This window comes from Zalophus californianus, chromosome 8, assembly GCF_009762305.2.
Source record: "Zalophus californianus isolate mZalCal1 chromosome 8, mZalCal1.pri.v2, whole genome shotgun sequence".
NCBI classification, from domain to species: Eukaryota; Metazoa; Chordata; class Mammalia; order Carnivora; family Otariidae; genus Zalophus; species Zalophus californianus.
The window spans coordinates 22,226,674-22,253,081 of NC_045602.1; the positions used below are offsets into that span (position 1 = coordinate 22,226,674).

The 26,408-nt window shown below is 52.1% G+C and overlaps 2 protein-coding genes across 12 annotated transcripts; one reads left to right on the top strand and one right to left on the bottom strand.

The window, feature by feature from the left end:
• The first annotated feature begins 11 nt into the window (after positions 1–11).
• KHK (ketohexokinase) lies at positions 12–11,287 on the top strand. 6 transcript variants are annotated; one of them, XM_027621482.2, is made up of 9 exons: positions 12–585; positions 3,811–3,927; positions 5,961–6,098; positions 6,283–6,417; positions 8,157–8,229; positions 8,795–8,941; positions 10,548–10,636; positions 10,781–10,938; positions 11,021–11,287. In XM_027621482.2, exons 1-9 carry the CDS (start codon positions 494–496, stop codon positions 11,104–11,106), a joined length of 1,035 nt encoding a protein of 344 aa, XP_027477283.1. In that variant the 5' UTR covers positions 12–493; the 3' UTR covers positions 11,107–11,287. The 6 variants fall into 6 exon arrangements, with proteins under 6 accessions (XP_027477283.1, XP_027477284.1, XP_027477285.1 ...); XM_027621483.2 differs by having other exon boundaries at positions 5,964–6,098; XM_027621484.2 differs by lacking the exon at positions 6,283–6,417 and having other exon boundaries at positions 14–585.
• Positions 11,288–12,480: 1,193 nt separating this feature from the next.
• CGREF1 (cell growth regulator with EF-hand domain 1) lies at positions 12,481–26,128 on the bottom strand. 6 transcript variants are annotated; one of them, XM_027621489.2, is made up of 7 exons: positions 25,995–26,128; positions 23,631–23,742; positions 14,869–14,962; positions 13,745–13,810; positions 13,598–13,668; positions 13,336–13,460; positions 12,677–13,120 (listed from the first exon to the last, which is right to left on the bottom strand). In XM_027621489.2, the coding sequence occupies exons 3-7, from the start codon at positions 14,943–14,945 to the stop codon at positions 12,677–12,679; spliced, it is 783 nt and encodes a 260-aa protein (XP_027477290.1). In that variant the 5' UTR covers positions 14,946–14,962; positions 23,631–23,742; positions 25,995–26,128. The 6 variants fall into 6 exon arrangements, with proteins under 6 accessions (XP_035584691.1, XP_027477290.1, XP_027477289.2 ...); XM_027621488.2 differs by lacking the exons at positions 23,631–23,742; positions 25,995–26,128 and adding exons at positions 17,208–17,323; positions 19,598–19,650; XM_035728798.1 differs by lacking the exons at positions 23,631–23,742; positions 25,995–26,128 and adding an exon at positions 17,208–17,328 and having other exon boundaries at positions 12,481–13,120.
• Positions 26,129–26,408: the final 280 nt, after the last annotated feature.

Here is a 26,408-nt window from a genome sequence, read left to right on the forward strand (position 1 = left end):
GACGGCTAGGGCTGAAGGGTTCAGGGCGCAGCTGCGAGGCCCGGCTCGACTCAACTAGGGTCTGGAGTGCGAGCCGCCGGTGCAGGAGAGGAAGGGGCAGGAGGCGCCTTGGTACTGCACTTTTTTTTTGCATTCAGGAGATTGCCTAGCTGCGCTTTAGAGAGGTTTGCATTAGCTCCGAGGCTGTCTGACAAGTGAGGCCGAGAAGTGGGAGGCGTTGCCATCTGCTGGGCCACGCCACCTGCGGAGGGGAAGCCGGGGACCAAAGCCTCGGGGTCTGCGCTCCCAGGCCCGCTTGAATCGGCGGGCGTGGGGAGCAAGGGACCTGCTCCCTTCTCTCCCGGCCGCAGGAGGCCCCCTGGGGGAGGAGCTCGGGACGCAGAGGAGGAGCCAAGTCAACCCCAGGAGCAGGGACACAACCCTCTGGGATAAGAGGCAGAGCCCAGGAGGAACCCCGTCAGCCAGGCGGGGAGAAAGCTCCGGGAGCAGGCTCATGGAAGACAAGCAGATCCTGTGCGTGGGGCTAGTGGTGCTGGACATCATCAATGTAGTGGACAAGTACCCAGAGGAGGACACCGACAGCAGGTAGGGGCGCCCGGGCCCCTCGGAGACCCCAGGGGCCGCTGCAGCCCCGCGTTTGAGCCCGACAACCAAGACCCCATCCCCAGGTCTGCGGGCCCCGCAGTGAAAGTCCAGCCTCGGGAGCTGGTATCCCGTGCCCTCCGCCCCGGAGGACCTAGGAAAGAATGGAGGCCGTTAATAATAAGACCCAGGCTTTGGATAGCACTGTGTTGGCCAATTCCCGTTTCAGGAATCATTATCCGCGTTTAGAAATTCTTTGAGATGAAGTGATTTATCCAAGGGCATGCAACTAGTAAGGGGCAGGACCAGCTTCTTTCTTTCTAACAAAAAGACCGATGCACTTGTCTCTCACCAGTGTTTACTTCTAATTTCTCTACTACGTATATCTCATCTGTTTCTTAAGTAAATTTTGAGGTAGCTTTCAATAATAAGTATGTGCAGGTAGAGTGCAAGAACACTTAAAACCATGGTATTTGAGCTTCACTATAGCTTCAGAGCTTGGCTGGCACTAGAGGCAAATTTAGAAATTCTGTGGGTTATGGATAGAGCTGGCTCATGTGCATGACCAACTTTTCCCTGGTGCTAAATTCCAAAAGGAGTTTACCAGAAGTCCTTTTTACAAAATCAGTGAATAACATCCTTTTTGGTTGTCTGGTAGAAGTCGCTCGTTGGCTCTCATATTTACTCTTGGTAAGAACCTCACCTTTACACTGTGATCCCAGAAGGGCATTTCTATGAGGCAGAATCCGAGCCTTTCTCTTGGTGCTGTCTGGTGCTTAGAATCCTGAGAGTTGCTCCTGGGCTATCAGTTTTCTCAGCCAAGAACCGGATAAATGGCTAGTTCAAGGTTTAACTCAGACAAGACACTATAGCACTCATAGCCATGAATACCCAGTTCTCCCTGTTCTGATTGAGGAGAGAGACCCGAGTAGTCTCCAGGCTCTGGGTCCACCCAGCACTGTCACGTACTTTGCTTACAGCAGCCCATGGGAAATGTGTCAGGGTCAGTCAAATTCCCTCCTTACAGATGAGGAAGCAGCTATCTCTGTGGAGAAATTAAATAATTATTGTAAAGGCCACATAGTGAGTGAGTGGCAAAGCAGTAATTACAATTCTTGGGAATCTAGCGCTCCAGCCCTCTGTCATCTCCTGAGCTCCCTCTCCCTTTGCTGCTGCCCATCTCATGGAATTGACCCTTTGCTTTGGGCTGCTCTGTTTGCCAGAGGTTAGAGCCCTTGCCAGGGAGGGCAGGGCCAGTGGGGGAGGGGCACAAGGGTAGGCTGCTTTGTAGACCTAGCCAGGTCAAGCTGGCCACAGGACACGGGCACAGTGAGGAGTTCAACCTCCTCAAGAGAACAGTGTGGGTTCCAAGGCCGCAGGTCCTCCCAAGGACTGGAGGGCCTGGGGAAGACCCAGAGTGCCACTTTCAACGACAGCTTCAGTGCCATTCCCTTTGAGATTACTTACTGGAGAGGCTAGGATAAGGAGATCCTGCTAGCTCCCACCAAGGTGGGCTCATTCTGAAGGAGGGCACCGTGTTCTCCATGCCCCCTGCTCGCAGGGTGTACCTCCTCCCCCTCCCCCAGCCGCATGGTTCTGCTCCTCTGCAGAGCGGTGTGGTTGTCCATAGGGCCTGTCTCTCTCTCTCTCTCTCTCTCTCTCTCTCTCTCTCGTGCTCAGTCCACCCAGCCCACCTTCTGGACTCTCGTGCCTCCCAGATGAGCAAGCCCAAGTGGGGACGCAGTTCTTCCCAGGCATTTCGGCCCCACCTCTCCTAGGCTGTCCGGGCTCCACAGGCATCTGGGGACCCTCAGGAGCCACCACCTGGAATTTGGCCAGACCCCTGAGTTCTGGCCTCGCCTCCCAGAGTCCAGGCCAAGAAGAGCCTTCCAGAAAGCATCCTCATGCTCAGCAGGGCATTTCTGCACAGGAAGTTGGGTATCAGTGTGACTTTGAATAATTTCCACAAAGTAAAATTGTATACACTTTCTTCGAAACCTCATCCAAGCCGGGGCCTGACTACTTTCCATTCACAACTACACATTACATGGCGGTGGTTTTGGAGTCAGGCTGCCTGGGTTCTGATGGCAGCTTTGTCACTAACTATTGGTATGATCCCAAGTCAGTCAAATCCCACGAGGCTCCCCGTTCTAATCTGCATGAAAATTCCTCTAAAGCTCATAGCTCGAAAAATGTTTGTCCCTTTACAAACTAGTATCCTTCCTAACAAGATCATGGACCCCTTTTCCCGAGACTGAAGGGAACTTCAGGGTTAAGTTTTGTGTGCCAATATACCTTAGCCTAAAATTCTGCTTCCTGTATTTTTCTTCATTAGTCGTTCTTATTGTACGCGGCCACAGTTACTCTTTTTGGAACTGGAAGAATAGAAATGACAGCCTGCACTGTCTACCCCAAAGTATTGTGGGCGCACAATGAGACATCATTAAAGTGCTTTGATGCGCGTGTAAGTCATTGTTTTTGTTGTTGATAACAACAAAGCCCTGCAGGTGCATCTCCAGTTGGTCTCCTCAGTTTACACCTTGAGTTAGATTTTCAGTCAAGATAGAGAAAAACGAAAGAAGAAAAAAAAGTAATCGTGTGATGGGGGTGGTGTGTTAACTGACCTTCCTGTGGTAATCATTTTGCAATACGCCCGTTTCAAAGCACGTTGTATACCTTAAATTTACAGAATGTTATATGCCCATTATATTTCAATAAAGCTGAAAGAAAGGGAAACAAAAAAATGGAGGAAAACTGGTCTTCATCCAATAATCTTTTTAACTTTTGACATTATTATGTAAGTTAGCTTCCCCTTTCCCTCCCCGCCCCCCACTTAAATGACCTTAATGTCCAGGTTTACTCCTTGTCTTACTTACTTTAACCCGAGTTATTATTGAAGTGGGCTCCCCTGAGATGGGAGCAGGGAGCCGATTTGACACCTGTGGGAAGAGGTACTTGGAGTTCTCCAACCATCGGGGCTGAAGGTATGACAGCTCTGTACCTCGGGGAGAGGCGGGTCATCGTAACTGAGAACCGGGTCACCCACAGTGGAGCCCTCCTTTGTGATGGACCTAAATGCATGAAAATGAGGAGGCTGGTTGAGATGCTTTCTGAGGGGGAGCTCCCAGCTTTTACACGTCATGGGCCCTACCCAGGGCACTGTGGCCGGCCTTGCTTATCCCGGCACCAGCCTGCTGGAGCTGCAGGGACCATCCGTGTGTTTTGCAGGTGCTTGTCCCAAAGATGGCAGCGCGGAGGCAACGCATCCAACTCCTGCACTGTTCTGTCCCTGCTTGGAGCCCCCTGCGCCTTCATGGGCTCCCTGGCCCAGGGCCATGTTGCCGAGTGAGTGGAGGAGGGAGCGGGAAGGTGGAAAAGAAGGAAGTCTTGACCCTGGGTGGGGGGGGAGGGGGCAGGCTATAAGAAACGGGGTGGGGTAACTCTGGATCCAGAGTTGGAGGGGGCGGAGTGGAGTACCAGTGTCCTAGACCCTCCCGTGTGAGCTTATCTGCTGCTCAGGTGTTCCGGCTCTCCTGCTAAAGCTCTCACTTCCACAGCCTGTTTCCTCGGCCCCTCCCCGGAGCCTGCTCCGCTTCCCACCTCTTCCTTCCTTGCTTCCAACAGACTCTGCGGTGGATATGACTTTGCCCTTCTCGATTCCCCGTGGTCCTGGCTTACGCTTGCGGCAGAAGGCAGTCAGGGACATGCCCTAGCCACCCTCCGCCCGGGGGTGTCCAGCCTCCATGGTCCTAGGGTTCAGGCCCACAGTTTCTTGCCCCGTTGAGGGGGCAGGGCAAGTGCTGGTGTCCTCCCTGTTCACTGAAGCCACAAGAGCACCCTGCCCGAGGACACCCCGAAGCCACGTGCTAACGCTGGGCCCAGACCCGGGCCTCAGCTGTCCAGCTATTTAGGCTGCAGCCCATGGTGGCCCACACACTGCCTCTGTGTTAGCTGCCGCAGGGACCCAAACGCCCTTTGACCCCTGGCCCTGCCAGTTCAGCAGATGCTTATCAGGAGGTGAGGCCCACACTTTGCCCACTGTGGGCACTAGGGCAGGCTGCCAGCTTGCTGGTCTGGGAAACTCAGCCCTTTGAACCCTGGTTTCAGGGGCGTTGCTGCCCAAACCCAGCCCCCTGAGTGAACTGGCACGAAACAGATCAGGGGGCAAGAGCCTGCCCTGTGAGGTGGGACAGAGGGACCTGGAGCCAACAGCTGGTCACTTGTTAACTTTCTCCAGCGGCTGTCTTCCTTCCCAGCAAGAGGCAAGACTGTGGCTCTTGCTTAGGATAGTGGACTCGCCTTTATGGAACGATAATGCTGGGAGGTGGGCCATTCCAACTTCTCCCCATGTGTTTAACGAACATTTAATGAGCGCCTACCATGTGCCAGGCACTGTGGGTGCAAAAAGTCATTCGGAAAACCAAACCATAGTTGGGATGCTTTGGGAAAGTTACTATTTAAAGGATCCTTGAGGTGTGAGATGAGGAATAATGCCCCAAGTTGGTACCTATATACAAGTCTGTATTGTCTAGCTTTGGTGTTGCCAAAAGTGGGGTCCAGCCATAGAGAGAAAGGTCGGGATGGTGGCTGACTAGTGGGCACAGGATGCTGTCTCCAGAGAGGGCCAGGAAACGTGGGGTGGCCCCCTTGTTCTGTGGGTGCAGGCTCCCCAAGGGGCCACCTCCTGCTCACTCTGATTGGAGGAGATTCTGGGGTGAGAGTCCCGGGCCAGGCCCACTCTGAGGAGCATTAGGCACTGGGAGCCAGCTCACTGCCTGGAGGGTTCACCCTGCCGCGAGAGCAGGGGCCCACGAGTGGCCTCACCAAGGCCACACCACTTCCTGGCTGGGCATTATGGAGGCAGGTGTCGAATGACCTTGGCCCCGGAAGGGCCTTCCGAGAGAAGAGTACCGTGAGGATGAGTGTGTGGAGGGCCACTGGGGAACAGAGTACCACCTTGGTGATTCGTAATTCTGCCTAGGCTGTGCGTGAAACAGGCCACGGTGCCCTCACCTGCTTTGTTCAAACAGGGTGTACATGCTCTAGGCCCCTGATCTACCCCATCCAGTTTAATGAATTTCAGCACATCCTTTCTGGCTTGAGTCAGACCGGAGACCCCGGAGGCCAGGTTCGGGGTTGGAGTTTACTTCAATCAAGATCTAAAAGAATGTCCCTTAGTGTTTTTCTCACTGAGTTCCCGCTATGCGCCCCTGCCTCTTCTTCCCCCTTGCACAGCCTGGGACAGCATGGTGGTTTCCAGTTCCCTCCTGCCCCCCACTCCCCCGCTTGCATCCAGGGTCCCCAGCGGCCCTGCCACCGGCCCTCCAGTCCCCAAACCTTTGTCGAGCCGCACCTCCCCGCGGGTTACTCCATCCCAGCAGTTTTGTCCTGGATGACCTCCGCCGCTATTCCGTGGACCTACGCTACACAGTCTCCCAGACCACGGGCTCTGTCCCCATCTCCACGGTCATCATCAGTGAGGCCACTGGTAGCCGCACCATCCTACATGCCTACAGGTTTGTATGCCTGTCTGCGCCTTGCCAGCCGCCGCCGTTGTCACTAACTCTCGGAACAGGACCCTTCTTCTCTGAGAGGCCCATGGGCTCCAGCACCCCTCCCATCCCTGCAGGAGGTCCAGGCCACTTGTAGGCTCTAATCTGTGTCTCCTTGCCCTTCCCTTGGCTCGGGCTCCGCCCCAAGCTTCCTGGTGGCTGACTTCAGGCAGCGGGGCGTGGATGTGTCCCAGGTGGCCTGGCAGAGCAGAGGGGAGACCCCGTGCTCTTGCTGCATCGTCAACAACTCCACTGGCTCCCGCACCATTGTGCTCTACGACACGTAAGGCCCCCTGGCCTCTCCCTCGCACAGACCACCAATCAGTTCCCTCGCTCGCCACCCTGGGCGTCCCAGCTGCCCGCTCTCTGTCGCCTTTCTTTGTACCGGAAATTGTCCCCATGCCAAACTGTTCAGTGATTTCTCAATTATTTTCAATTAGGGAAGAAGTGAGGGGGGAAGAGATGTGCTTTGCTCTGCCCGGTGCCTTGGCCTTGGTCAACACTAAGGATGGGCAGGCAAGCCTGTGCAAAACATAATTCATGATGTGATTCCTTCATAACTGGTCAATCAGCAGCCTGGGAGTGGGTGTGGGGAAATTGTTCTGAGGAGAGAGGGATGGATGGGAGATGTGATTCCAACCATCTTAAGCCCTGAAGGGGACCCACTGGAATTTCCAGGGTCAGCCCCAGAGTTGCCAGCCTGCAGCATGGCACCAAGGAGCTGGGTTTGGGTGTTCAGAAGAGATGAGCCCACCACAAAGGTCCCGGCATAATGAAGCCAGGCCAGAAGCCACACACAATTCACAGGCATCACTGAAGCAGCAAGAAGGGGAACATTGGGTCCGAAGATCAGGGCCATCAGATGCCATGTTAATTAAGGGGAAGGAATCCCCTTTAAAGTCCCAAGCTACTGGGGAGAGGCCCTGTGGACCCAGACCCTTCTCCTCTCTCCCAGAGTCCCTCCTGAAGAATCTCAGACCTTTAGTTTACTAAGAACCTAGTATGTGCCAGGTACTGTGTTAGGGCTGAGGTGGTCCAGATCCACCAGCCCTGGGGTTCAGGCTGTCCCTACCGCCCAGCATGACTCCTGGACCTGGGGGAGAGGGGGCGACTATACTAGGACAGGCTTTATGGCCAGTGGTCTCTGGCTCCGTGTGTCCCAGTGGGCATATGTGCTGGCAATGACCTTCTCCTTGGGCAGTCCTAGTCATCTGCCCATTAAGCAACAATCTGGCAACTTTGATCAAGGACACCACATGAGTATTCACAGGAAGAGGAGAGGAGCTCAGAGGAGAAATATTTGTTGCCTCCTGGCCTCAGTGCAAGGATATCCACACACATTACCTCCAACTGCAGCCGACTGGCGGGTTTGGACCCACTTGCCAATGGCAAAGCAGCCTCAGAGAGGCCCAGGTACACAGCTATTTAGATCGATTCAGCTACAGAACATGGAGGGGAGGACATAGGTTAGGTGTAGGTCTCTGGTCAAGGCAGACCCTTCCCGGGGCTCTACACCTAAGTCAGCTAAACTATAAACTCATCCTCGAGCATCAACCTTGACCTCAGGGTTGCGACATGAAGCTGCCAAACTTAGAACAGTGGTGCTGTCACTGCTGGGGCACCGGAAGTGAACGGGACCAGGCGCAGAGCAGCCGTGGCCTTTGGAGTTCACCGGGGCACTGCATGCTGGGAGCACGTGTGCCACTGGTGAGGGGGAATTCTAGGAATTGTAGTCCCTGGTCTCCAAGGCACACTCAGCTGGCCTCTTGACCCATGCCCAAAGGGCACCCTAGCAGACTGCCTCCAGCCCCCTGTCTGGGTGGAGCTGAGTAGGGCAAGGAGTGGTCAGGAGTTTAGCCTAGAACAGGGCCTGTCCTGGAGCTGAGCCTCAGAAGCCTGTGTTGGAGATCCAGTCTGGCCATGCTGCAGGCAGCACCAGGTATAGGGCCCCAGCAGCCAGAGATCCGGGCCCGGGCTGACCTCACCATGGCTTTTCTCTCTCCTTTCTGTCTTGTGACTTAGGAACCTGCCAGATGTGTCTGCTACAGACTTTGATAAGGTTGATCTGACCCGGTTCAAGTGGATCCACATTGAGGCAAGTCCTGCCCTACCTGTGTTTCGAGGGGCTCAACCTGCCAGCCCTTTCACGTATTCTGCCTTCTTAGTTTTTTTGAACCATGAAGTACTTCAAGATAAAGGACGCCAACCCCCCTCATCCCCTCTCCAGCTTGCTCTGTGTTTTAAGGCCTAGAAAGCACCTTACTCGGGTTCACACAGCAGGATGTAGGCACTAGAAGCAGGATGCTGGCTCCAGGCAAAGGCCCATGCTTTCTGTGTCCCAGGCTGCCCACCTCCTCCACACTCGGAGAAGTCCTGAGTTCTAATCCTAGCCTTGTCATTTAATTCACCATGGGTGCTTAGGAAAGTCTCTCTTTAATTCCTTTGTCTCCTCGTCGGTGAAATGATAGGGTGTGTGTGGGGGTGCTGGGAGGTGGTCAATAAGGTCTCCAAGGTCCATGACTGCTCTAGAATTTTGAAACTTCGGATGGCATTCCGACCCAGTCCCCCCTCGCCCACCAGCAGGGAGGGAAGAAGAAGCCAGAGCAGCTGCTCTGCCCAGCTGGTCCTGAGCTGCCCCATCCCGCCCCACCCCACCCCAGGGCCGGAATGCATCAGAGCAGGTGAAGATGCTGCAGCGGATAGAACAGCACAATGCCACACAGCCTCCGGGTCAGAAGATCCGAGTGTCCGTGGAGGTGGAGAAGCCCCGAGAGGAGCTGTTCCAACTGTTTGGCTACGGAGATGTGGTGAGTGGCCCATGCAGCTTCCCCTTGCCACATCCAGCTCATTTAGGTTTTGTGAGAGAGAGAGAGCACAGAGGGAGAGTGAGAGAGAGAAGCAGACTCCCCGCTGAGCAGAGAGCGGGAGTGTGGGGGGGGGGCGTTCCATCCCAGCACCCTGGGATCATCCCCTGAGCCACCCAGGCGCCTCTCATTTAGGTCTTAAAAGGAACCAAGCGTTCCCTTGGTCACCGGAAACGCCCACCACACCTGGAATGGCTTGCTGTCCTTGGCGGGTGGGGGGCAAAGAGGCAGGCCCCCAGCTTTGGACTCCCTTGCAGGCCTCGGTGGTGGAGATGGAGAAAAATGTCTCCATCCCAGTGGGTGCGTAGGTACGAGAGTGGCCAGAGGGCTACTAGGGCCAGCCAGCGCCCCCGTGTGGGAGCATTTCCTCTCTGGGCCTCCTCCGGCTCCGCCCCCCCCCCCCCCCCCCCCCCCCCCCCCCCCCCCCCCCCCCCCCCGTCAAATGAGGGACTAGGACTGTTCTGCCGGGTGTCCTCCAACTCTGGGGTGGGTGGCGGGCTGTGGGAGCCACCAAGGGGTGAGGGAGGATGGGAAGGGGACTTGCATAAGGTAAATTTGGGTAGTGCTGGGATGGAAATGAGTTCCGAGTGACAATCCTGGCATCATAGCCCAAGCTGGTTGGGCCTCCACTGTGGCTGCACAGAGGTGTGGATGCCTGAGCCACACCGCGGGTTTTTATTTGATTGGTGAGGGTGGAGCTTGGCTGAAGTATTTTTTAGCAAAACTCCCTCTGGCAATTCCTTTTTTTTTTTAAGATTTTATTAATTTATTTGACAGAGACACAGCGAGAGAGGGAACACAAGCAGGGGGAGCGGGAGAGGGAGAAGCATCCCGGGGTCCTGGGATCGCGTCCCTCTGGCAATTCTAACGTGTAGCTGGTGTTGAGGAAGCTCTACAACCCCTGCGCCTTTATTTTATTTTATTTTATTTTAAAGATTTTATTTATTTATTTAACTGACAGAGAGAGAGAGAGACAGCGAGAGAGGGAACACAAGCAGGGGGAGGGTCAGAGGGAGAAGCAGGCTTCCTGCGGAGCAGGGAGCCCGACGCGGGGCTCGATCCCAGGACCCTGAGATCATGACCTGAGCCGAAGGCAGTCGCTTAACCAACTGAGCCACCCAGGCGCCCCGTTGCGCCTTTATTTTAAAGGTGAAGAAACTAGGCCCGGAGGGCATAGTTGTATCAGGAAAAGCAAAAGAAAGCAAACCCCTCTTGAGAGCCGGAGGTGTAACTTGGCAGTGGTAGCTTTCACCGCGAGATGGCGCTCAAGGCTCGCTTTGGATTTTCAATTGCAGGGAAATTCGTTGATCTTAGACCAAATAAACCAGAGATTTTTGTGCCACAATTTACGGGACTGGCTTCTAGCATGTATCTTGGGCAAGTGTGAAAACGCATTCCTGTGGGACAGTGAGATGCTACGTTGGGGATTTAGGCGGCCATGTTGGAGGAGTGGCATTATAATACGGGGGCAACGCTAGGCTGCTGGTGGTGAGTGACTGAGCTGGGACGGCGTTTGGGGGACCGTCAGCCTCTCTTCCACTGCCCACAGGTGTTTGTCAGCAAAGATGTGGCCAAGCACTTGGGGTTCCGGTCAGCGGGGGAGGCCCTGAGGGGTTTGTACGGTCGTGTGAGGGAAGGGTGAGTAGGGGAAAGCCAGGAAGAGACCGAGGTGTGGAGGGCCAGTGAGTCTGGCGCGGGGAGGGGCGGCACTGCCCTGAGGAGCGGGATGAGGCTGGGGGCCAGGGGCGGGCCGACGACCCAGCTGAGTGGAGGGTCTTGCAGGGCTATGCTGGTCTGCGCCTGGGCTGAGGAGGGCGCCGATGCCCTGGGCCCTGATGGACGGCTGCTCCACTCGGACGCCTTCCCTCCACCCCGGGTGGTGGATACTCTGGGCGCCGGAGACACCTTCAACGCCTCGGTCATATTCAGCCTGTCCCAGGGTGAGTACCCCGGCAGGAGGCGCCAGGCTGAGGCCTGCCCCTGCCCAGAGGACCCGGCTGATCCAGCTCTCTGCCCCTCCAGGGAAGAGTATGCAGGAGGCGTTGAGGTTTGGCTGCCAGGTGGCCGGCAAGAAGTGCGGCCTGCAGGGCTTTGAGGGCATCGTGTGACTGCCCTGTGGCAGGGGGCACTGGCTCACACCACCCCCTCCCTGGAGGCTGGCGCCTCCATCCAGCCTGGCATCCACACTGCCCCGCTCCCTGGGCAGATGCAGCCTGTGGGGGGCGCTCCCCCTGTGTCCTGGCGGCTCACACCACTGAGCCGCCGAGCAAATAAATCTCCTGCCCCAGAGCCGGCTTCCTTCTGCCAGTCTGTTTGTCCTTGATGTCTGAACGGCTCTGGCTGGGGACGCCAGAGGCTTTGATGCTACAGCCCTTCACCCTCTTATTCTCTATTCCTCGAAGTAACCTCCCTGCGTAGGCCCAGAGGAGGGGCAGCCTACACCGGAGTAGCAGGAAGTACCCCCGACTTGCCACCAGCTGCGCCCTGGGTGGAGGCCCAGCTGGTTCTGGTGAAGAGGAGCCACAGGGGCTGGGTAGAGACCCTGAGCCTTCCTGGCTGGGGAGGACACGTATCTCCTTGTACCCCAGGGAACCTTCCAAATAATAAGCCACCAGAGAATCTCCTCTGGGCCCCTGGGCTGTCACAAGACTCCAGTCTGATGGCTCCAGGACTGTCCACACGGCTGAGCCAACCTGACAGGCCAGTGGGCAGGGAGACTTCTCTGTGGTTTGGTGGTGCCTTCACGGTCCAAAAATATCTCCCCTGTGACTGTCCCAGAGCCTGAAGCCCCACCCTTGGAGCCGCCTTGTCATTAAGGCGGTGCCTCGGCCACAGATGTGCCCCAGGACTCAGTGTTCATGTCCCTGGGGTAGACCAGGGCTGAGGGCATATTGGAATTAGCCAGTTTTCATATGGGAGTTGGGGCAGGGTGTGTGAGACCACAGAATGTGCTAAGGACCATGGGTTTTGCGGTCTGACACACCTGAATTCAAATCTGCCACTTAATTGGCAGTGTCACCTTGGGTACATTACTGACTCGGTCTTCCTCAATTTCCTCATCTGTCAAATGGAGCTAATTCTGCCTGGTGGTAGAATTATCGTGAGTATACAATCAGACAATGTAGAAAATGCCCAGCATGACGCCTGGTGTGTACTCGGCTCTCAGTAAATGGCCATTCTTGTTAATATTACGGGGAGGGCACCTACAGGGTGGTGGGGAGGACCGGCTCGGAGCTGCAGGAGGGTCCTGGGTGTCTGAACCCCAGGGGATGGGGAAGAGGGGCATTTGGGCCCCAGCGAGAGGCTGCGCTCTCTTCCCCAGCTTGTCTGCAGCTGGGCCCCGCTGCCGTCCCCTGCTGTCTCAGCACCCTCTGGGAACAGGGTGGAAGCCGAAGCCCCTCCCAGAGGCCTGTCCAATCCCCCACCCCCTGCGTCCCTGAGGCCAGACCGGCCAGACCAGTTAAGTAGATGGCCCAAGCAGATGAGTTCATTCAGTTCTTTATTGGTTATCTGAGCCCTAAAGCTGCCCCCTCAACTTCGGGTCTCCCTGAGCTGCACAGAAAGACCTGCCCCTCCGGGGCCAGGAAGCAGACATACACCCAGCATACACAGCCCACTCTTTGGGGCTTATGTTCTGGTGCTGAGACTTCTAGGGGTGCAAATCTCTAGCCTCAGGGTTCATATCTCATCATTCTCCAGTTGAATAACATGAACTTCAAACTCATTTGGGGTGTTCTTGGATTCCGGTGTTTCCCTTGGATGCTCCTCTGCGTCCTTTCCAGCGTCACTGGCCTCTTCCTGGCCCGTAGCCTCTGCTCTAGGGCCTGGGGCTTCTCTTTCAGCCTCTGCCTGTCCCCCAGCCTCCTGTACAGGCTCCAAGGACTCCCTTGTGGCCTCTACCTGTGCCCCATCTTCTCTGGGACCCAGGGCTCCCTGCAGCTCTTGTCTGGACGGGCTTTTGGCTAATGGGGACTGCCTCCCAACATCTTGTGGCTCCGGGGGCTCTTTGGGCTCTGTGTGCCTTGGGGCCTCTCCTGGGAAGTTGATGAGCTCTGCAGGGGTCATGAGCCCATCCCCATTCAGGTCCTGGGTCTCGAGCACCTTGTCCACTACCAGGATCACCTGTGGAAGCACACGTTTGCTGGAGAGTCTGCAGCAGAAAGAGATGTTCCCAGGAGCTCTGACCCTCCCAATACCTCCCCACATCCCTGCCAGGCAGGCTCAGAGCACTTCTTTTATTGTGGATTCACCAAAAGAGTCATGATGAAAAAGACTAAAGCCCCAAGAAGCTGAGTCTCCTTCGTGGGAGAAGGGGCCCCCCGGCCAGCAGGGCTTACCGGGTTGGCGATAGGAAAATCAGCAGCTCCGGGCGCCAGAGCTGCAGTTAACATGGACAACAGCTCCAGGCCGTCCAGCTGTCCACTTTGGTCATAGTCGTGGAGGGCAAAGAGGTAGAGGAGAACTAAGGAGGAGAAGCCGGATCAGAAGAGGCACCAGGAACAGGTGGAGGAGGCAGGGGGCAACTGACAGCCCGGGGTCAGTCCTGGCTCTGCTGCCCCTGAGCCCCCTGCCCACTGGCCCCGGTGCCCAGCCCCTCACCCTGCTCCCGGCTCATGTGTTCCGGCTCCTTTTCCATTCTCTCCAGTCCCTGTAGGTAGTTCTGCAGAAGCCTGGCAGAAATGGGGAAAGTAAGCCCAGAGAGGCCAGTGTGCAGACCCAGGCCCAGCCCCCGCCCGGCCCACTCACCGAAGCTGCTCCTGGCCCGGCTGGAAGGGGTTGGACAGGGGCAGCTGCTGCACCTCGGCGTCCAGCCTGGAGGAGGAAGAGAAGGGCCAGGCTTGCCAAGAGCCTCCCTGAGGATCCGGCCTACCAGCCTTCCACCCTCAAGCTCCTGGCAGAGTTCTCTCCCCAGACCCAAGGGGCGTTGTTCTCTCAAATTCCCAAACACCTTGTGGGGAGGAGGCCCTTCTGGTCTTAGAAGCAGAACCTGACTCCCTCAGACTGGTTTTACAGATTCCTAACTTAGATGTTAAGGGAAAACCCAAATAAAGCACCTGCTTAGACAGAGGCCAGATGAAGCCACACCTAGTAGATACAAGTTGGAGACCCAAGAAAACAGTGAGTGGGTGTCCGGACAGCGGGGCTCGCGGTCACCCTTCGGCTCTGGGGCCGGGCCCGAGGGGCAGGTCTGTGGCTCAGCCCCGAGGCACTGCCCAGGTTTCCGCAGACCGGATTTGCTCCACGACACAAGCTGAGGGCGTAGATGTTGGTTTTGGAGTTTTGATCTGCTCAGGCTCTCTTTCTCAGTCCTCCAAGCCCAAGATTTGCTGCCAGTTCTGGAAGGGGCTGCCTGTTTGCCCAGATCAGTCCAGACCTGTGAGGCCAGATGGCTGGCAGGAGCTGCGGCAGCAGCCTTTGTCCCCATGGCCAGCCTTGCTGCTCTCCCTATATCTGTCCCCCTACCCCAGCCCACGTACTCGCGGTGTGCTCTTCACACCGGAACCCTTGAGACTGTTGGGCACACAACCCCGAATTGGTCTGCTAATGATCTCCAAGGCTCTGGCATTCCCACATAAGGTCTTGAGAAGAGAAGCGCAGCCCCTTCCCCGGCCCAAAGCTTCTTCCCCAAACTTCACACCCCGCTGGAACGGAGTCCCCGGATCCCAGATGAGCTGATCCCAGCAAAGGTGCACCAGGTGCCCACTCTGCGAAGGGCGCCCCTATGGGCACAGAGATGGCAGTAACTGGGGAAGGGGGGTGGATACATACACTCCAGGCTCCTGCCTCCCAGAGGGGCCCAGCACACCCTCAGATTCTCCAGAGACCCTCCATAATCCCAGCCTATGGCCCTGCCCTCTGAGGCCCATTACCTCACGGTTCCATCCTTGGGCGCGGCCTGACTCAGGGGCAGCAGCACTAACATTCTCATTGCCAAAGGTAACAACATCCTTGCTGGAACTGGAACTAGGAACAGAGTCAGGGAGTCAAGGGGAAGGGAGGTCTGCCACAGAGTGGGGGGATGGGAGGGTTAGACAGGCACGCCTTTGCTCCCGGCCTCCACCTGCAGCCAGGTGACAGGACTCCTGCTCAGGGAGGAGGCCCGCACAGACATCAGCCATCCCCTGTGGAATTTGTCCGAAACAAATCTTACTCCGGACCCATTGTGTAAAGCACATAAATCAGACCTGCTGTGGTGGAAGCAGCTCTGCAGGCAGGAGCCCCTCCCCACACCCATGCCCCCCCTACCCCCACTGAGGTGCCCTGCCCTTCCCCCAACCCCATCCCCGCCCCTCCAGCCCGAGGTGCTCGGAGAAGTGCTGCTCAAGTACATCTATTCCAGTCCAGTCCCTCACTTTGTGATGGAAACTAGCTCCAAGACGTTAAGAAAAAGGCCAAATCAGAAATGCGGAGGGTCACAAAAAGACCATGACTTACATAGAGGCAGATTATTCGCCTGTATTTATTAAAACTCAGCCAAGAGCAAATTGGTAAAGGCTCAGACTCCTTGAAACAGATCTAAACTCAGTTAAGGATTGAAACAAATCAGAGTCAAACCAACAGTGGCCCTAGGACCTATTCCTTTCTCTTGGGAAATCCCAATAGAAAAGAAAAAACAAAAGCTTCCTTTAGACCTACACTGTGCAGGCCCATTGGCAACACAAGCACTTGGTTATATGAAAACAGAGAAAGGATCAGTCAGAAGCACAGAGCATGAAGCTTACTTGACTAGTCCCAGGTGGGACGGGACGGATGTTATCATAACGAATTCCTAAGGAAGCACACGCCCACCACAGCTGAGGCCTGAGACCCATCCCCATATCTAGCAAGATAAATCATCAGGTGCAGAGGATCAGGGACCTGTCATGGTCTTGGGCATTCTGGCTGGCACAGAATTCTCCTGGAGAAATGTCTGTAGCTTTCATCAGATGCTCAAAGAGCTCCATGGCTCTAACAAGGTGCAGAAGCACTGCTAGGCTGGACATCAACTGCTTCAGAGAGGTGGGGTAGGGCAGGGGAGCATCCGGCCCATGGGAAGATGCTTGTGGGAGGCTGGTTGTAGCTGTGCAAGCAGAGCTGCCTTGAGGAAGAAGCAACAAAACATGGAAGTCTACAAGAAGGTGAAGCTACCGAGAGGCATAGAAACTGTCTTTAGGGCACCTGGGTGGCTCAGTCGGTTGGGTGTCTGCCTTCAGCTCAGGTCGTGATCCCGGGGTCTTGGGATTGAGCCCCACATGGGGCTCTCTGCTCATCAGGGAGTCTGCTTCTCCCTCTCTCTACCACTCCCCCCTGCTTGTGCTCTCTCTCTCTCTCGAATAAGTAAATAAAATATTAAAAAAAAAAGAAAGAAACCGCCTTTAGTTTTCTCTGCATGCATGGCCCCAAGTAGATATCATGAGTCTACATAGTTGATTGGTGTCCATAATCTGCAGTGGCCAAATGGGTGTTGAAGCCACTGCTCCCCTAAAGGTGTTCATGAACATTGGCTGCAATATAGATCCTTGAGCTCCAGATGTTGCACCCAAGAGAGAAAACAAGTCTTGGGCCCATCCGAGGGAGGGAGTTGGAACTGAGATCCCCATATCATCAACTGGGGGCCCTCAGAGGTCCCACTGCCGTGGACACATCTCAGTGAAAGGGTCTTCTAGAAAAATATCCAAACCTCCATGTCTGGGCGTATCGTAGTAAATGTCCCAATGAAAAGTCATTCCAAAGCTGAATAAAAATAGAACGTATCTTTTCAAATGCATTGAGTTGGCAAGAAAGTAAGAAATTCTGAGTACGAAAGCACAGTGAAAATGGTAATCCTCGGGGTGGGGGCGGGGGGAATGAGCTTGAAGTTAGCTTTTGCCTTAAGAGTGTCTGCCAAACCAAACCCAAGTTTGCACTATCAGTCTGAGCCCTTGGTGCAACAGAGGAGCCCAGAGATAAGGCCTGGACCCACCCAGTGTGAGGAGACTAGTAGTGGATTCCCTACCTAAAGCTGGGATTCAAACAGCCCCACCCAATCATAAGGGTGATCAAAAAGTAAATGTGCCACAAAGAAGGGCAGCACAAATCTCGCCTGTCTTGACCTTGGTGCTGGGTGGAAGGGATAAAGTCTTCCCTGAGAATTTGTAAGAAGCTTGCTCTACTGTGGGTGCAAGACCTGAACTAAGCTACCTCTGTGGTTCAAAAACCTAAAGCAGATCATTTATATATTAAGTGGTACCTGGTTGAGAGTACCTCCAGTCAACTAGTAGAGGAAAATAGACATCTTGTCCGAGAAACACAACTCCAATCCAGGCCTCAAAGAAATTCCATTGGTAAAGTGTCATGGAGCATGACCTCACAGCCAGAAAGTCATAAACATGCAAGGAAATAAGACACTGTGAGTGAGAGCCAGCTAACCAATAGCGGGTAAAACCAGACTTGCAAATTAAAGACATGGGAATTATCATACAGAGAACATAAAGTATATTTAATATGTTTCAAGACATTAAAGAGAAGCTTGAAACTATGCGAAAGGAATATAAGCATAAAAATGACCAAGAAGATCTGAAGAAAACCAAATATAACTTACACAAATATAATGAAAAGATTGATTTTAAAATGCAAATAGTAAGCGTTAGACTCAGACGATGTGAGAATTAACGAACAAATTATCCAGAAGATAGCTCGTTGAGCCAAAGACAGAAAATATAAAACATAGGTTAAGCAGCATGGAAGATGGAGGAGATACCAGAGAACATTGGATCGAAGCAGTGTTCTAAGATATAACAGCTGAAATTTTTCCAATCTATTACAAAACACTAATACTCTAACCCAGGAAGCCCAACAATCCAAGGAAAATTAAATAAACAGGATACACACCCAGAGCTATTCTGAAACTATAGAATACCAAGAAAAAGAGAAGATCTTAAAAGCTATCAGAAAGAAAAGACAAATCCCCCAAAAGGACAACAGACTGACAGCTGATTTCTCAACAGCAACAGTGATTCCAGATTACAGTAGTACTATAGTATTTTAACACATTGAGAAGGGGGAGTGGTGGGGAGGGAGAACTGCCATTCTAGAATTCTAGTTTCAGCAAAATTATCTTCCAAGAATGAGGTGAAACAAAAAGTTTTCATAAACAACAAATTAGAGAATTTGCCACCAACATTCCTCCATTAAAGGAAATTCTAAGGGATCTATTGCAGGAAAAAGGAAAATGATCCCAGAAGGGTTTGAAATGCAAGGAAATATGGTGAGCAGAAAAGAAAAAAAAAATCAGAAAGTATTTGGGAAAATAGAAACAAACATAGACTGATAATTATGTTAATATAGGAAGCAAAAAAAGGTGGACTGAGCTACAATATTGGACAACATTAAGATGTAAGGTGAGGATGGTTGTTTGGGAAGAGAGTAGACATATTGAGCAACTTTGTTAAATATGCATGTAAAGGTCCTAAGGATAACCACTAAAAAAACAGAAATGGAATGTATGACCTCAAACCAGCAGAGAAAAAAATGAGTGGAATTTTTTTTTAGTGTAGATTTATTGTTTTTTTTAAAGATTATATATATTTTTTTTGACAGAGAGAGACACAGCGAGAGAGGGAACACCAGCAGGGGGAGTGGGAGAGGGAGAAGCAGGCTTCCTGAGGAGCAGGGAGCCCGATGCGGGGCTCGATGCGGGGCTCGATGCAGGGCTCGATCCCAGGACACTGGGATTATGACCTGAGCTGAAGGCACACGCTTAACGACTGAGCCACCCAGGCGCCCCGAGTGGAATTTTTTTTTAAATGACTTCAAAAAGGGCCCCTGGGTGACTCAGATGGTTAAGCGTCTGCCTTCGGCTCAGGTCATGATCCCAGGGTCCTGGAATCGAGTCCCGCATCGGGCTCCCCGCTCAGCGGGGAGCCTGATTCTCCCTCTGTTTTTCTCTCTCTCTCTGTCTCTCATGAATAAATAAATAAAATCTTTAAAAAAAATGACTTCAAAGGAAGGCAGAAAAGAGAAGAGAGAAACTTAAAAAATTAAAAAGGAAGGCAAATAGAAAGCATAAAATAAGATGGTAAAAATATATCTAAGTTTATCAGTGGTCATAACTATAAATTCTTTAAATTCATCAGTTAAGAAATAGAAATTACCAAAACATATACAAAACAAAATACAGTTACATGTAATTTTCAGGAGATGAACCTAAAAAGTATAGACACAGGTTGAAAGCAAAAGGATGGAAGAAGGACATATAAAGCAATTTTAGAAAGCCAGTAATAGACAAAAGAAAGCTAGTATAGCTTTACTGGCATTAGACTAGACTTTAAGATGAAAGGCATTATCATAGATAAAAGAATGTCATTACAAAATTCATAAAAATTTAATCCCCTGGGAAGATATCATAGTTCTGAACTTGTATATGTCTAATAACATAGTCCCAAAACATCTAAAATAAAAACTAGCAAAACACAACACACCTATTAGAATGGCCAAAACCCAGGACACTCACCACACTAAACACTGGCAAGGAGGTGAAGCAGCAGGAACCCTCATTCATTGCTGGTGGGAATGCAAAATGGTGCAGCCCCTTCGGAAGACACTTAGGCAAGTTTCGTATGAAGCTAACCGTATTCTTACCATACAATCCAGCGAATCCAGCAATTGCACTCCTTCATATTTACTGAGAGGAGCTGAAAAATCGTGTCCACAGAAAAACCTGCACATAGATGTTTACAGCAGCTTTATTCATAATTGCCAAAACTCAAAAGCAACCAAGATGCCCTTCGATAGGGGAGGGGGAAATAAATTGTGGTATATTCAGACAATGGAATATTAGTACTAAAAAGAAATGAGCTATCAAGCCATGAAAAGACCTAGAGGAATCTAAATGAATATTACTAAGTGAAAGAAGCCAATCTGAAAAGGCTATGCACTGTATGATTCCGATGATATGACATTCTGGAAAAGGCAAACCTGTGGAGACAGTCAAAATATCAGTGGTTGCTAGGGGTTGGGGTAGAAGGGATGAAGAAGTGGAGCACAGAAGATTTTAGGGCAGTGAAACTACTCTCTATGATACTATAATGATGGAGACATGTCATTATATATTTGTCCAAACCCACAGAATGTACAAGAATGAACCCTACCATAAACTATGGACTTTGAGTGATGATGTGTCAGTGTAGGTTCATCCAGTTGTCACGAATGTACACTCCGGTCTGGGATGTTGATAACGGGGGAACAGTGCATGTGGCGGGGGGGCACAGAGGTATATAGGAAATCTCTGTACCTCCCTCTCAATTTTGCTGTGAACCTAAAACTGCTCTAAAAAAATAAAATCTTAAAAAAAAAACTAGCAGAACTACAAGGAAAAAGTCTAATCTGCCATCATGGTAGGAGAATTTAACATACCTCATTCAGTATTTGAAAGATCAAGCAGACTAAAAATGAGGAAGAATGTAGAAGGTTGAATAAAGCACTTAATATGCCTGAGCTAATGAACAAATGAGAGACCCTCCCACTTCAGTCCCTTAGCAAATACATATTCTTCTCAATGCATGTGGAATATTTATAAAAACTGATAAGTAATAGGCCAGAGCACATGGCTCAGTGAATATCCAAGAATCTGTCTCACACTATATTATATGACTGACATGTAATTACATAGAAACTAATAACAAAAATGATGCAAAAAACTCACATATATGGAAATTAAAGGGTATACTTGAATGTGGATCAGAGAAGAATATCATAATGGAAACTGTTAAATACTTAGATGATACTGGGAAAGTATGCATGAAAACAAGATAGGTAGCCAGAGGGAACATGGACTGACTTAAAAGCATCTATTAGAAGAAAGGGCCAAAAGTTCATGAGTTAAGCTTCCAACTCAATAAGGTAGTAAAATAGAAGAAACTTAAAGAAATAAAAAATAAAAGATGGCAGAGATTAGGAATACGATAGAGAAGAGCAACAAAGCCAGATACTGGTGTTTCTTTAAAAGGACTAATAAAATAGACACACCTCTGACAACTCGCATTAAGAACGAGAAAAGGCACAAATAAAGAACATTAGCAGTGAACATGGGGACATAACTACAGAAACAGCAGAAATTTGAAAACTCAGAGGTCAGAGTTAATTTCCTAGAAAAACTTAATAGCAAAACTGACAGAGGAAGAAATAGCAAATCGTAATAGTCCTGTAACCATTAAATAAATTGAATCAGTGAGGATTAACCTCTATTGTTTGAGGGACTACAAACCTGAAATGTTTCTAGAGAGCAACCTGCAAAGGTGCAGTAATTGCCATGAAACTCTGACCCAACGATACCATCCTGAGGATTACATAGGGAGGAACTCACATGGAAAAGAAATTATAAAGATATTTATAATGGTGCTATCCATATTAGTGAAAGAAACATAACCAACCTGAATGGCTAACATTTAGGCAGTGGCTAAGCAAATCACATTCTATGACGGAGCAATTAGAAATGATATAAATATGTCAGAGCACCTGGGTGGCTCAGTCAGTTGTGCACCTGACTCTTGGTTTCAGCTCAGGTCATGGTCTCAGGGTCTGGGATTGGGGGGGGCACCCCACCCCCCTGCATCGGGCTCTGAGCTTGGTGGGGAGTCTGCTTCTCTCCCTCTCTCTCTCCCCTGCCCAACCCTCTGCTCTCTCGCTCTCAAATAATGTTTTTTAAATGATAAATATTGCAAACTCTTAAGTTTAAAGGAAAAAATAGATGTGAATATATCAAAGGTTTAAACTTCTGCATCAGGAGAGACACCATAAGTCAAGTACAACAGAACAGGTGAGAGAGGACTAGGGGCGTGCAAGTAGGGTTCAAAACTACCTGGGTTCTCAGGAGCGGGGAGCTCATGGAAGCCTGCCTCAACAGGGGGCGAAAGACAGAAATCTCAAGAGAGAGCCCATGGGGACTGAGGAAAGATGCCAAGTCTGCAGACGTCTGTGCCTGAACCAGGAGGATCAGGGAGAAGGTCCTGCACACAGGGTGCCTGAGTGTTCTGGAAGCAATGGCTGAAGGAGGGTACAGGTCAATGGGGCAGGGGGCCCTGGTTCTTTATGTCCAGAGTGCTGCTGGGTTTCTTGGGGGGGGGGGGCGGTGGGGTGCTGGTGGCTGGCTTCAGCTGAGGGTTCCAGTCTCTAAGGTGGAAGAAGAGGCACGTAATGGCTGAGAAGGCCAGCGGGCCAGAAGCCAGAAGGAGAATGCTGGAAAGTAGAGACCCTAGGACTAGAAGCCACAGAGGATAGCGTGGGTCGCACCAGACGTCAAAGACCTTTGTTGACAAAGACCAAGAGGGTGAGCATCCGCAGGGAAGGCAAATAGAAATATAAGTTTGTAGAATGAAGATAAAGTTTACTTACTTCTTTAATACTTATTAAGCACCTACTATGTGTGAGGCACTATCTTAGAACGGAGATGATAATATAAAGTAGAATTATTTATCCTTTTTGTTCTTTTTTTTGTTTTAAAGATTTTATTTATTTACTTGAGAGAGAGAGCACGAGAGGGGGGAGGGTCCGAGGGAGAAGCAGACTCCCCGCTGAGCAGGGAGCCCGACGCGGGGATCAATCCCGGGACTCCAGGATCCTGACCTGAGCCGAAGGCAGTCGCCCAACCGACTGAGCCACCCAGGCGCCCTATCCTTTTCGTTCTTAAAGCTTGCACATATGTAAGTAAGAAAAGATACAAATGTTAGACAATGATTGAGGGAAAGACAGAGAAACACATAATTACTAAAGGAGAGCTGGCACATGGGGCGCCTAGGGGGCTCAGTCGTTAAGCGTCTGCCTTCGCCTCGGGTCATGATCCCAGGGTCCTGGGATCGAGCCCCGCATCGGACTCCCTGCTCCGCGGGAAGCCTGCTTCTCCCTCTCCCACTCCCCCTGCTTGCGTTCCCTCTCTTGCTGTGTCTCTCTCTGTCAAATAAATAAAATCTTTAAAAAAAAAAGAAGAAGAAGAAGAGGAGGAGGCACAGCCTCAAGGTGAAGGGTATGGGCCCTCACCTCAGGCTGCCTGAATCCAAATCCTGGCTCTGGAACTGTCAGACTTCTGTGTTTTAGTTTCTCCATCTACAATGTGGGGCAGACGAGAGCACCTCTCGCGGGGTGTGGTAAGGTTCCACGACACGAGATTCTACACATTTTGCACAGTGCCTGGTTGTACAATAATGCCTGTTTCCCTCCAGAAGTTTTCCTGTACTGCCCTGCAGTGGCTCCACACATACCCACCGTCCTGGTCTCCCCACCTGGATACTCTCAGGTTGTTTCCTGTAGCCCCAACCCATCTGTTTACTGCCAGGACCGGGGCCTACAGGAGGAGCTAGAGTTAATTTAAATCCCACAGAGCTGTCAAAACCTATTATCTGGGCTTCTCATGCACTAGCAGTTGCCTTTTAAAAGAAGACTCTCTGGTGGTAGCAATTCAGGCATAAAGAGGAAGCACCCCTCAGATCCCACTAATCTACTCACTCGTTAGGCCAGATGCGCTGGTTTGCAAAACAGGTCTACAAATTCCTTGACACTTCTTCCCACAAAGGACCAAGTCTAATTTGCCTTTCCTTGTATACGATCTGGACTTAGCCACTCACTTCTAACCAACAGCTGAAATGAAGGTGTGGGTCAGAAAAGGTGCCATAGCTTGTACCTGGTTCTGCTTCTCTCTCACTCTGTCTCCGCACGCGCAGATATGCACCTCTGGGAGGCCTGAGCTGCCACGGAAGAAGTCTGGCGTCCCCGAAGCTGCCACGCTGAAAAGACTATGACCTTGGGTAAGTTAATTATCGTCCCTGAACTTCAGTTACCTTATCTGCACAATGAGATAATAGTGAGTGCATAATGAATTACTTCTTGCACAAATTAATGTAGTAGCCTCTCTCTTGCCCTTGCCTCTGGTAGCTTCTCCACTTAAGGAACCTTCCAGGGGCACCTGGGTAGCTCAGTCAGTTAAGCATCTTGACTCTCAGTTTTGGCTCAGGTCATGATCTCGGGGTGGTGAGATCGAGCCCCATGTCCTGAGCATGGAGCCTGCTTGAGATTCTCTCCTTCCCTCTTCCTCTGATCTTCCCCCGTGTGCTCTCTCTCTGTCTCTCAAATAAATAAATAAATCTTAAAAAAAAAAAGAACCCTCCATACCCACATTACATTAAGCTTCCTTAGCTAGAACACCACTGCTCCAAAATCTTCAGTGGCTCCCTATTTCTATTACAGTCCACGGTCCTCACCCTGGCATTCAAGGTCTTCTACAATCAGCTATCAGGTTACCATTTTATATTTGTCTTCCAGTGCTCCATTACACTAACACTCAGCTTCAAACAAAAGGGTGACTGGAGTACCCCCGAAGTGCTTCTCACTTTCACTTTTCAGTGCTTTAGCTTTTGCCCAAGCTGTTCTACCCTCTACCTGGAATACCCTGGGCTCTCCTGACAACCTGAGCATTCTGGTTATAGTTCATGTCACAAACTTAAATAACTGTATGGCTCACCTCTATTGTTTAAAAGTAGTCAAGCTAAGGCACCTCAAGTAACATGTAATGAGGTTGGTGTGATGTGATTTGTTCACGCTTAAGACATTTCTCAGCACTTAACAAAAGCTTTTGTAAGCAACAGAAATAAAGCCGTTATTGAACCACTGCCTGTCAAACAAATGTGTTCCTAATCATTTCCTACAACCATAAAGCGAACAAATGTAATTTACCCTCATGACCACCTGAAAGCCACCACAACTCTTAGTTAACAGTTGTGATGTAATTCAGTAGTTACTCACATCCTTCACACACACTCACATTCATACACTCACATTCACAATGACTCTCAGGCCTCAAATTTCTTTGAGCCTTGACACCAGCGCAGTGAGGAGAGCCCAGCCTTGGGGTCAGACCTCTGATCAGATCCTGCCTCTTGGTTCTGACAGTGTGATCCAGGCAGGTGTCTTAACCTCTCTGAGCCTGGGATAACAGTATCTGTCTTGTAAGGGCCTGGGGAAGATGCAATGGGATAATGCAGGTTAAATGACTGGCATTTGAGGGCGCCTGGGTGGCTCAGATGGTTAAGTGTCTGCCTTCAGCTCAGGTCATGATCCCAGGGTCCTGGGATCGAGTCCCGCATCGGGCTCCCTGCTCCTTGGGAGCCTGCTTCTCCCTCTGCTTCTCTCTCTCTCCCTCTGTCTCTCATGAATGAATAAATAAAATCTTAAAAAAAAATGACTGGCATTTGAGGATTTCCAGAGAATCTAGGATGTGGCAGGGGCCTTTGTTCTTTGGTAGCCTCCCATCCAGTGCAAAACTTTTTCCACAGCATCCCTGTCAATGGCCATTCAGCCCTTGCTTGACTTTCCAGGTCAAGGGTCTGGCACCTCATAGGGCATCCATTCTGTTTCTGGCTGAGTCTCATTGTCCAGAAGTTATTTTGAACCGAATCCTAACCCTTAACTTATCCCTCTGGTGCCCCTGTGCCTCCCAGGACACGGCCCCGCCCCCTAAAAAAAGAAGAGAGAGTGGTTCTACAGCCAAAAAGGTCCCACACCTGAGGGCCGGTCTCCACCCTGCCACTTCCAGCTGGGTGATAACCTGGGGCCCCTCCCCAGCCCCCCTTTTCTTCATCTGTCAAATGAGGATCAAACTCCCGCCAGCCCCCAAGCCCCCTCCCAGGATGTCAGAGCGACAAAGGGTCGGGAATTGTGGAACCCCATCATCACACCTAGGAAGCTCAAGATTCGCTTTCGAGCCCCTTCCTCTACCCACTCACCCGGGGGCTGGGGGTGGGGGGGAACCCTCCTCCCTGGAGGTGCCCCGAGGCGGGAGCCGCCGCTCCAGCCCCGTCCGCGCCGCAGGGGGACGCAGAGGGACTGCGCCTGCAGCCTGGGGACCCAGACGCCGGGAGGGCGCCGCGGCCCCGCGGTCCCGCCCCGCGGCGACCCGTGCGTCCCCGCCGGCTTTGGTGGCGGCGGCGGCGGCGGTCCTCAACCCGCCCAGCCCGGTGCCCGGCCGCCCCGGGGCGGAGCGCGGACCCACCTGCGGCGGCGCGATGAGGGCCGGGGTCCGGCTTCGCGGCGGCTCGACGCTGTGCGCCGGCCGCGCCTCGGCTCGCCGCCGCCGCCGCCGCCGCCGCCGGGCCCTCCCCCCGGGCCGCTCCACGTGGCCGCTCCACGTCGCCCTCCCGCCGGCCGCCGCCCTGGCCGGGGCAGAGCTCGCAGGGGCCGCGGCCGCCACCCTCCGCAGCCCCCGCACCCCCGCCGGGCTTCCTCCCCGCGGTCCCCGCGCGCGCGTGTGCGTGTGTGTGCGCGCGTGTGTGCGTGTGCGTGTGTGTGCGCGCGCGTCTCCGTGAGAGAGACAGAGACGGACATCTAGAGACACAGAGACAAAGAGGCGGATGGCACGCTGGTGTTTACGAGAAGCAGGTCTAACGGTGCGGGTGCCGCCGGTGCC